At 34.0% G+C, this 11,848-nt stretch overlaps 1 protein-coding gene across 3 annotated transcripts; it reads left to right on the forward strand.

The window, feature by feature from the left end:
- The first annotated feature begins 7,916 nt into the window (after nt 1-7,916).
- Nucleotides 7,917-11,026, forward strand: LOC111916777 (uncharacterized). 3 transcript variants are annotated; one of them, XR_008230462.1, is made up of 8 exons: nt 7,917-8,244; nt 8,332-8,388; nt 8,785-8,949; nt 9,040-9,102; nt 9,254-9,389; nt 9,471-10,325; nt 10,548-10,658; nt 10,746-11,026. XR_008230462.1 is itself a non-coding variant. In XM_042899144.2 (5 exons), the coding sequence occupies exons 1-5, from the start codon at nt 8,227-8,229 to the stop codon at nt 9,284-9,286; spliced, it is 336 nt and encodes a 111-aa protein (XP_042755078.1). In that variant the 5' UTR covers nt 7,917-8,226; the 3' UTR covers nt 9,287-9,390. The 3 variants fall into 3 exon arrangements, 1 of the variants encoding a protein (XP_042755078.1); XR_006188055.2 differs by having other exon boundaries at nt 7,918-8,244; nt 9,471-10,658; XM_042899144.2 differs by lacking the exons at nt 9,471-10,325; nt 10,548-10,658; nt 10,746-11,026 and having other exon boundaries at nt 9,254-9,390.
- Nucleotides 11,027-11,848: the final 822 nt, after the last annotated feature.

An 11,848-nucleotide genomic window follows, 5' to 3' on the forward strand; every position in this document is an offset into this window, starting at 1 on the left:
GTAAATAAGTTTGAAATGTAATATACAGAGTAAAATGTACAGTGTAATAAGGAGTTTTAAAAACATATAAAATGTTTATGAAAAACATTTGAAGGAAACTGTTTGGTAAAACAGCTAATGAGTAGCCAATCATTTGAATGCTGCTTATTAATCACATGTGATTGATATAATAATTAGCATAATTCTACTTGTATCCCCCCCCATAAAACATTTAAAAACAGTTTAAAACATTGATTAAGGGGTATGAACTCACCTGCAGTAAGTGACTGGAATTGAACGCACTGTTATCGTAAGGAAGGATCGGACAAGTGCTTGTTGTCAAGTGAAGACTTTAGACACACAATGATCCTAATTACATATGAATACATATGTATATAAATAATTAGTGATTAAAACACTAATTATACAAGTATAAACATTTTAACGCGAGGAAAACACTTTTGGTCAAGTGCTAGGAGGCTAATGGGTTGCAACAAAGGAGTGCAAGGCCTCTAATGGGAATTTAAGGTCTAATGACCATATGTTTTGGAGTTTACGGCCCATGGGAGTAAACTTCTGGCCGTAAACTCACAATAAGGTCTCTAAATGAAGCTTAGAATTAATACAACTCTAGTGGTGAATTGTTTCAAGGCTAAATCAAGTGTTTGGGCTTCCTATTAACTCCTTTAAGGATTTTACGGCCCTGGGACCATATTCCCTTGGAGTTTACGGCCGTAAACTCCCTTGGGAGGGTGTTTATGGTGTTTTCAAGTCTCTAACATTTCAAGGTTAAGATCTATGTTGGGTTCTAGGCATAAGGAAGGAGTTAGGGTGTCATTTGACCCTTTTATAGGGGTTTACGGCCCAAGAACTTGTCTTGGCCGTAAACTCCTTAATACTTGTGATTCCTTATGTTTTCTAGGCTTTAAACACTTTAGGGTACATGTCTAAAATCAAGTCTAAGCCTTAGGTGCCTTAAAAGCACCATTTTGAGCATGCTTTTTGGAGTTTACGGCCTAAGATACTCTTGGGCCGTGAACTCCCAAACTTGGGTGATTCTTGCCTGATTTCATGTCCCTAATACACTCCTATACAAGTCCAAGGCAGTAGTATATCACGGGGGACAATCTAGGCTTGGTTTCGGGAGTTTACCGCCCAAGAACACCTTGGGGAGTAAACTCCTAAATCGAATGATTTAGCTATGTAATCTATGTTATGAACACATTTAAAGCTTTCTAACACTACTAGAAAGAGTTACTCACAATTTGGGATAAAAACCCGAAGATCCATGAGAGAGAATTTTGACTTTTCTCTAAATGGAATTCAACTAATAAACCAATTTGGTTCAGAATTCTATTTATAGTCCTGAGATATTTTTGGCAGAAAATATTTTTATTCCCGGAATGAACTCTAATATCCTAGAGTATTGGAATAACAGTGTTGCACAAAACCCTAGTGCATCCACTCCCCTAATATCTCCTTAAGTGTAAAATCCTAAAAACTGTCAAACTTATACTCGAAATCTGAGTTTTCACTGTAACTGTTCTACTTCTATTGGCTTCAAATGGTTTGCTCAGAATAGAAATTTCGAGTTGTCACAATCTTAGTATCGAGTTCCTTGACTATCTTAAGGAATGTGGAATTGTTTCACAATTGACACCACCTAGGACCCCACAACTTAATGGTGTGGCCGAGAGGAGAAAAAGAACCTTGCTAGACATGGTTTGTTCCATGATGAGTTGAGCTTCATTACCTATCTCATTTTGGGGGTATGCCTTAGAGACTGCCGCCCATATCCTTAATCTAGTCCATACCAAAAAGGTTTCAAAAATACCTCACGAGATGTGGATAGGGAAGGTTCCCTCGTTAGACCACATCAAAGTTTCGGGTTGCGAGGCTTTCGTGAGACGAGAGACTCACAACAAGCTCGAACCTTGGAGTGAGCGATGTATTTTCATCGGCTACCCACATAAATCCTTTGGATATCTCTTTTATAGACCGGGTGACAATGTTGTCTTCCTCGTGAGGAGATGAGTTTTTCGTGAGAGAGAACTCATATGCCAAGGGGACAGTGGGAGGCAAATTGACCCTGAAGAGCTTCAAGAGTAAAGCGTTGAAGGAACCTCAAACACTAGCACTCAACCCGAGGAGGAAACTCCGGTTGAGCCAATTGACGAATTCGTACCTCTAAGGCATTCCAGTAGAGTTAGTTGATTATGATGAGACCTTCTCACCAGTAGCGAAGATTAAATCTATAAGGGTTATGATAGCCATAGTTGCATGTCATGATTATGAAATATGGCAAATGGATGTCAAAACTACTTTCGTTAATGGAAAGTTGGCTGAATATGTTTACATGAGTCAGCCAGAGGGTTTTGTCAATGCAAAGTACCCTAATAGAGTGTGTAAGCTTGAGAAAACCATATATGGATTGAAACAAGCATCTTGTAGATGGAATCTTTGTTTTGATGAGAAAGTCAAAGAGTTTGGATTTTTGAGAAGCGAGGATGAGTCATGTGTATATGTCAAAGCTAGTGGGAGTATAGTTAGCTTTCTTGTATTGTATGTGGATGGCATACTACTCATAGGAAATGACATCCCAACCTTGCAGGAGGTTAAGTCCTGGCTTGGGAAGTGTTTCGCTATGAAGGACCTCGAAGAAGCTGTCTATATCCTAGGTATAATGATATTGAGAAACAAAAGTAAAAGACTAATAGGACTTAGTCAAAGTACCTACTTGGGCAAGGTGTTGAAACGTTTCAGCATGGAGAACTCCAAGAAAGGAGACTTACCTATCCAAGGCAATACCAAACTGAGTAAGACTCAGAGTCTGAGTATAGAGGTTGAGATAGCAGAAATGGGTCATATACCATATGCTTCTGCAGTTGGTTATGCTATGACTTGTACTTGCCCTGATGTGGCATTTGCTTTGAGCATAGTCTGTAGATATCAAGGGAATCGTGGTAAGGCTCATTGGACTGCAGTTAAGAACATTCTCAAGTACATGCGGAGGACTAAGGACTGGGTCCTTACCCTTGGGGGGAGTGAGGAATTAAGAGTGGCAGGGTATAGTGACGCGAGTTTTCAGACCGACAGAGATAATTTCCGCTCTCAGTCGGGCTGGATATTTACCCTGAATGGAGGAGTAGTGACATAGAAAAGTTCCAAGCAGGAGACTGTAGTTGATTCAACGTGTGAGTCAAAATACATATCAGCAAGCGAAGCAGCAAAGGAGGCGATATGGCTGAAAAAATTCATCGGAGACCTTGGAGTAATTTCATCCATAAAAGATTTTGTGGATATTTTCTGTGATAATGAAGGGACGGTTGCCTTAACCAAGGAACCGACAAATCATGAAAGATCTAGGCATATCGACAAAAAATACCACTTCATAAGACATCAAGTAGAAGAAGGGCACCTCGTGGTGAAGAAGTTATCGTCAGAGGACAACCCAACAGATCCTCTTACAAAGGGACTGACTAGGGTTAAGCACTTGCAGCATGCAAGGTGCATTGGGCTAATAGACGATATTAGTTTTAGTGAATAGATAAACTGAAACTTGTAATAGCTAAATTATAATTAACATTTGATGATTGAATAAAAGGAGTTTTATTTATAAGTAAAGTTATTGTCTTGTGTCAATTATTTACTATAGTTTCACTTTGCATGTTTTGACTTCCAGAATAATAAGATTTATTCAAACTATCAACAGTCGATCATACGTTGGAAGTAAGTATGAAAGAAGACTGTCATGAGTTGGTTTGTAGATTGTCTAAGGTGTTAGGCATAGCAACAGTTAGCTACACCATTCATGAGTACTTATGAAATAAGATTTTAGTATTGGATCAAACCGATCTCACTTGAATCACTTCATAGAATTTATCACGAGCAGTGTTGTAAAACTCACCGAGTTGGCCGATTACTCCTTCGAGTACTCGCTACTCGGCCCCTTACCGAGGCGAGTTACAGAATCCCGAGTACTCCCCGATCGATCTCTTACTGAACTGAGCAGTGTTGTAAAACTCGATCAACTCGGTGATTAATATGTATAATATACTTAATGATTTATTATTTAACACACACATGTGATTATTACTACATATATATCTTAAATTTTTTGTACTAATTCACGAAGTGAGATCATATGATTTTTATTACTACATATATGTGTTTTTTTAGTTTTTGTGTATTCACATGTATCTAATTTTGTTATATATTTCAATCAATTTATGATTTTAACATATCATTTTAACATATATAATTTCCCTAAAAATATTTCTAGATGAATTACCAAATCTGAATACTCCTCGAGTATACCTCGAGTACTCCTGAGTACTCTCGAGTACTCGTTACTCGGTAGTCGGCCGAACAGGTACTGAGTAACGAGTTCTACAACCTTGATCACGAGTGATCATGAGACGATAATATCAAAAAAGCCTTCAAACCTAGATTTATGAGCTGTTGACTACAAGTTGGTTATGCATTGATGGCACGAAAACGCATCAGTAACTTGATGTTATAAAACGTGTCGTTGTGCATGATTTGATGAGTAGTTAGTACAAGCATATAATGTCAAAGTTTATCTGTTCCCTTTTATCCTAAGAGGATTAAAAGCGATATCTTAGGCCCCTCGATGATTATGTTTTGACTTATGTGTCGGGCCCGGTTAGAACTAAATTGATGTGTTTAATTATGTTCTATGTCAGACGAATCAGAAACCGAGAAACAAATTGTTGGAGAATAAGTATGACATCATTCTATGTATTTTTCCAGCTGATATCTTGAGAACAAAGGATTATATGATCCTTATCTAAAGGATGCGTCACTGACTGGGTCAGAGTTGACAGCGGCTTTTGAAAACTTACGGTTGCTAAGTCAGATCCTGAAGTTACATTGGCAGCTATAGTTAATAGACTTATCCAAGTGGGAGACAGTTGGATTTGGTGTCTAAGCCCATAACTATAACTGGGATGTACTTAACCCGATGGTAGCATGATCCTTTTGGGTTGCCTTCACCAGTGCAATTTGATAGGATGGACTGTTGAGACTAAGGTTATGTATGGTTTATTATTATATTACAAATATAATATATTAATATGAAATTATTTAATTAGTATTGGTCAAGAATTAATTTGGAATTAATTTTGTGGTCAAAAGAGACTAATTAAATATATGAGGATTGACTATGTAAATCAATGATTCTTGTAGTGTGGGCTAATGATCCATGATTATTTAGATAGGCTAATCCAATAAGTTAATCCATGGAGGTTAAACCCATGGAGCATAAGAATGTGAAATGTCATGGAGCATTAGGGTTTACAAAGTGTAACCCTATCATGTGCAACACTATAAATAGAACCCCCATGGACCAAAATCAGTTGCCACATGTCTTTGAGATAAGTAACTTATTCTATTAAGCATCCTCTTGCATATTGGTGTTTGTGAACCATTAGGGGCATCACACTTGAGGTGCTCAAGCTTTCAAAGGTCAAGAACCCTACCCTACTCAAGAGGTAAGCATCCAAACTAAGTTTTTATTATATAGCTTCAATTGTATGCTAGCTAGGGTGAATGCTTTGGAAAAACAAACTGCATGTATAATTAGAGAAACATAGACCCAAAACATGTAGGGTTGCATGTGCACCATAGTAGTGTTATAGTGCTCAAAACCCAACAACTCTATGGTCCTTCCTTTTGTGAACAGATCGACCGGACAGTATTCCAATGATGCTCATTTCACAATTCCAAATTCTTGTCACTACCAAAACAGTGCTAGAATTCCAACCTTACTTGCATTGTCATTCTGTAATTTTAAGGCATTAAAGTCACAGAGACTTAGCCAACAATATTATTGAACATTCTATTGGAACTTTTTTACTAAAAATAATTCCATGGTAATGAAGTCTCAAATTCAAGGTACACTCCTTGAACACCTTTCTTGCATTAAAGTCTCTAACTCACATGTTGATTTTAATAATAAAATCCCACTAAACGCGGAGCCTAGTATAATAGGCTGATACGGTAGCGTCATTTTGCCGGTGGTACTCAACAACTATTTCAGTTCGTATGCCTTGGGAGCACTCTATTTTCCAAAACATTCCTTCAAATCTTTCCAAATTTCTGTTGTTGTTTTTTTGCATATTTCACACTATTGCTGATTTATTTTTTCATTGTCGTGGTTAACCAGCCTTTGACCTATGCATCGCAACGCATCCAAGGTATGTATTGGGCCGATTCCACCTCTGTCCTTTCAATCGAGCCATCGATGAACCCGGTTTTGTTCTTGGCGAACAAGAAATTCATCATCTTCTGTTCCCAATCGATGTAGTTCTTGTCGGTAATCACTTCATTCACGTGCAACTGTTTTGGGTAGTCGGAAGCGTGTAGATAGAAAGGAGAGTTGTGATCGATGGACTCTCCTTCATTCTTGCTCTTTGCTGCTTCATCACCGGCTATAAGGATCAATAAGGGTTTTTCTTTTTCTTTGGTTTATAGATTGGTCGCTCTTATACCATGTACAAATTGATACAAAATGATACATTGCCAAAAGGTATACATATACAGTAGGAGGAATACAAATAAAGAAAGAAACTAATTAAGGGTTATACAAGGAAATGGTATATACGATGGAGAGAAGATTAAGGAGTGAAATAATGGATTCCGATATTTATACCGTTGACCACATCGTTCTTAACGTGTAACCGATCGATGATTTAGAAGACCGATTTTTTTATGAAGATGTCATTTAGTTTATAGTAGTTATGGTGGTTTAAGTTTTTATTTTTAAGTGTTTAATGGTTATATTTGTAAGCTTTTTTTTTTTAATTGTGTAAAGTTAGTTTAAGTTTTTTAATTATTGTTGTTATTATTATTATTATTAATATATATATCTAACATAATAAATGAAAATCAATTTTGCCAAATGTCATGTTTTCATTGAATTTGATACATGTCATTTTCTAAGAATTTTTGAATTATTTCTTTTCCACTTGTCATTTTCTTAAATTTTTTATTTTTCTTAAATTTAAAATTCAAATTTTAATAAGATTTATATATGTAAAGTAGATCATTCTATTAAATATCATAATAAATGCTTTATAACCTTATTACTTACTTTATTTATTATATTCTTTGTATTTATGTAAAATTATTACTTTAAAAAATATATAATACTTTATATTCTTAATTTTATATTAAATTTTTTTTATAAACCCGTGTAATACACGGGTCTCACACCTAGTATATATATATATATATATATATATATATATATATATATATATATATATATATCTACCATAATAAATGAAAATCAATTTTGCCAAATGTCATGTTCTTATTGAATTTGACACATGTCATTTTCTAAGAATTTTTGAATTATTTTTTTTCCACTTGTCATTTTCTTAAATTTATTTTAATGAGATTTATATATGTAAAGTAGATCATTTTATTAAATTTCATAATAATTGTTCTACAATCTTTCAAATATCTTACATTATTATTCAATTACTTACTTTAGTTATTATATTCTTTTTATTTATGTAAAATTATTACTTTAAAAATATGTGATACTTATAATTTTATACTAAACTTTTTTTTATAAACCCGTGTAATACACGGGTCACACGCCTAGTATATATATATATATATATATATATATATATATATATATATATATATATATATATATATATATATATATATATATATATATATATATATATATATATATATATATATAAAAGATGTGATGAATGTTGTTATTTTGCCAAGAATGGTCCCTCTAATTTTCTAAGAACTTTTTTCGCCAGAACTAATTTTTTTGGAGGGGGTGTTTTGTAAAATTTGGTAACCACTCTCAACGTGGCGAAAAGTCGTTCCTTTATTGCTATTATCGGATCTACGTGTCCATTTATTGACGTCCGTTTCTCTTTATTGACCTCCCGTTTCTCTTTACCATCGTTAGTGGATGGTATCTGTCTTATTACCCCTTTCAATCCAGAAGCCTCCTCCACCGCCATTTCTTTCTTCTTCACCACCGCCTTTTTTCTCCCACCGCTTCACCAGCTCGATCGAAGCCCTAAGACCACCCCACCGATCACCGCCTCTTAACCCAATCGGGTATGAGATATTGCTAACCCATCGTCACCCACCGATGGGTCTCTTGGTTTCGTCTAATCCATCAACGGGATATCAACGAGGGTAGGGCGACGATTGTTATCTTAACGGAACTTTATTGGACAACAGATGCAATTTCTGTTTCGGGTAACTGATTACGCTTCTATTTCTTCATATTAACTCTTAGTTAAATACCCCAAGTTTCAAACCATGGCTGAAAAACAATGACGATAGGGAAAAGGAGTGGATTACAGAGGATGTAAAGCTCTGATACTTCTTCTAAATCGCAAGGTATCATCCAAACTGGATCAATATTTGACTATATGTACACACGAAAACACACACTGCACGCTCAGTTCAGTTATTTTCCGTTTGATGATAGAAGAACTGTACCGTTAATCGAGAATCGACGAATTTGCAACTTAAAATTTGATTTGAAACGAGTTCTACCAAATGCTCGATAAATAATTGATAAAGTATGTTAAATTTCAAACCAAATATAGTGTGCTGAAGTTGTAACAGTTTTGAGGTCGAGATTAAATCTTAAAAGCAATAGGATTGACTTCATAGCAGAAATTGGTTTTGTCCTTTCTGAGTAGAACTGATCATGTTACAAGAAGTTTTGGTAGATATATCTTTTTTCGTCCAAACATTTTTGGTTATGACTTGGATCATTTGTATTCACAGATTGTTGCCATCAAGGAGACTCTTGCATTGTTCATGGAGCTTCAGGTTTTGACTGATAAGCCTTTAAAAGAATTGGCATTCTCTCATATCAAGCGAATGAATCAGAAACACAAGAACGAAACCGAAAAAAGAGCACTTCAGAGTATTCTATTTTCAATGCTACAGGTATATACACATTTCTTTGGCTTTTTAAATTTCTTTGTCAAACTTATTCAGTATCCAACTCTATATAATATCCTTTTTATGTTGCTTCAGGAAGAGGATGAACAGAAAGCAATGAGGTCTCTTGTCACAATATGTGATCTTCACAGGAGGAAGGTCTGATTTGATGATAGAACAGCCAATGCTATATGTCGGGCATGTTTCCATCCATCATCAAAGTTCATCAAATCAAAATATTCTTATGTTACATGTCCTTTTTCATGTAACAAATATAATGTAATCACATGATTTTTTGTTCTTCCACCAGGATTATGATTGCAGCGCTGTCATTTCTTCTTGATTATGAAAAAATTGAGCAAGACAATGACAGTGACGAGTCAAGTGATGAAGAAGAAGCAATCCAACAGCATCATGTTGTCATTAGTAAAGAAGCTATTTACAAGGTTAGTTGCTCAGTTTTTACTTTCTTTTTAAGATAATTGGTTCCTTCTTCAGTGTTCTTATATATATGTTCATCAAAATAGGCCAACAATACGGGGACAACATCCAGCAAAAAGAAAAAGAAAGCAAAGTTGCAGCGTGTGATTTCTTCGACCAACTTCTAATTGCTTCTTTTACTCTGATATTTTCAATCATAAATAATCAAATAAGTCATCATCGGTTTTCCCCAAATCAGTTTTCTGCATATGGTTATCCTTTACTATGAAGGGTAGAATGGTTACTTACTCAATACAGACATCATTCATATTTTATCCATTTACCAATAACAAAAAAATGAGCAATATATCTTTCTTTTTCACTTAATGCAGAAATAACGACTTAATAGAGAGATTCAGGGAAATGAGAACTTTTTACAAATTTACCCTTATTAAATTAACTTATTTTGTTTGCTTGAAGCTTCAAAGAAACAAAGATCAAAGATAATAACTCAAAAACGCAGCATAGAAGACACACCAAAGCCAAAGAAACCCATCAGACAGGATCGTACTATAACTTGGACATAAAAGTTTGTAATTTTTTTAAGTACATTGACAATTATGCCCCTGCATTGTTCACATGGACAAAAAAAATGTTCTTTATTAGTTCTGTTTTCCATCATTTCTTTCAATATCCATGAATTTACTTTTCTTTTTGTTACAAATATTTTATAAAGTGTTTTGAAAAACAATCAATTGATCGGTTTAATCCTATCAACTTTATCACAAATTTCAAATTTGAAGATTTTGTAAGAACGTTTCTTTAATTTCATTTCATCTTGGTTTAATAAAAAAACATATTTTATATTCATGAAATCAATGATTATTATAAGGACTTGGCACAAATCAGTAAAATGTGGAAATCCAAAAGCTTATATACTGGAATGAAGTTTTTCAATATTTGTAAGTTTCAAAGCCTCGGTTCTATTATCTATAGGATATTGTTTAATATACTTTCACAAAATTATAGGTTTCATGTTTTTTTTTTCCTTCTGTAAATCTAAGATTGTTGGTAGTGGATCTTCCTTCTGTAAATCAATTTCCCTTAGGTTTCATGGTACTTTCTCTCTTTTTCTATATATTATTTTGTAAATTTTATTATTTTGACATGCATTTTTGTGAAAGCTTAAAGTATATACCGGACACTTTGTGACAATGTTCACTAATCAAAACGGTGCATGCAACGGTTACGAATCCCAATCAACATGAACCTTAAGGTCACTCCTAAAAGAACATGTACATCTCTATCACTTTCATCAAGGGTATTTTAGTCGTCTTTTATGTCCATCTTCTAACTCCTCTCTTTGTTATTATGTGTCGAAGGACATCTTTCTCACTATGCCTCTTTTCAATTCTAAAGTGGAACAAAGCTACTATAGAAGAGCTTTTTCAGCTTTCAGAAATTGAAAAGAATAATCTTTGGAAGGTACATGGTATGAAGTTGGTCTTCAAGGTGTTCATGATGAGAATTGTGCATACTGTATTGGGAATACAGTTGCTTTTTATTTATTTTTTTTCAAAACCAAAAAGCAAAGTACATTGCTATTATGTGAATTTTTAATGTTTTTTACATGGTCAAATCTATAAAGACGCATCATTATCTATTTCAAATGTTACAAATACGATTTGTCTCACTTATCTTACATCGTTCAACCAAAACAAAACTTGAAAAAACTCATCCAAAGCAACGTCAATGGAGTGCCATGCCTTCCTCTAATTAGTAACTAACCCCTGCAACGCGGGGCAACTCTTTCCTAGTTGTTATTATTATTATTATTATTTGTTGCAATTAAAAATATTTAAATAAAATATTAAATTTAAATGGATAAAAAAATGTGCCAACACACCCCTCCTAAACACAAGAGGACGAAGAGATGTGTCAAATGAGGGGACGCATGACAACACTTTTAGTGCGAAAAACGTGACACCATGCTAAGGTGGATTTTTCTAAAAAAAATTATCAAAATAAATTAAAATACATTTATGCTTATTTGCATAAAATGACAAGTTTTTGACCTGTCTTTAGAAAAGACCAAATATTTTATTTTTTACATGATAGAAATATATGAATCAAAGGTGAAAGGGAAAAATCTAAAAGTTATGTCGATTTTTGGTTTAGATTGTAAAAAAGTCATTATGTATTATCCAAATATAATCAAAATGTTTGGTGTTTCTTAGAAATAACCATTAATATGTTAAATTTTAACCTTCCGTGGGTAGATTTTATAAAGACAAAATATATAACTAATATGATATTACGAAGGGAGTAAAAGTAAATAAAAGTAATATTTTTGTCTATATAAAATAAAGGATAATGATTTAAAAATGTAATATATTTTTGAATTTGTATATAGTTTTTTTCACATTTGATCATTTAACTTGTTTTTTTTTTTCTACATTTAGTCTTTATAACCGACTACTCCAGA

This window comes from Lactuca sativa, chromosome 1 (assembly GCF_002870075.4).
Source record: "Lactuca sativa cultivar Salinas chromosome 1, Lsat_Salinas_v11, whole genome shotgun sequence".
Lineage (NCBI taxonomy): Eukaryota > Viridiplantae > Streptophyta > Magnoliopsida > Asterales > Asteraceae > Lactuca > Lactuca sativa.

Coding starts and splice junctions, on each gene's coding strand:
- LOC111916777 (XM_042899144.2), top strand. Junction 8,389..8,784: donor TACTTCTTCTAAATCGCAAG/GTATCATCCAAA, acceptor TTGTATTCACAG/ATTGTTGCCATCAAGGAGAC. Junction 8,950..9,039: donor TTCTATTTTCAATGCTACAG/GTATATACACAT, acceptor ATGTTGCTTCAG/GAAGAGGATGAACAGAAAGC.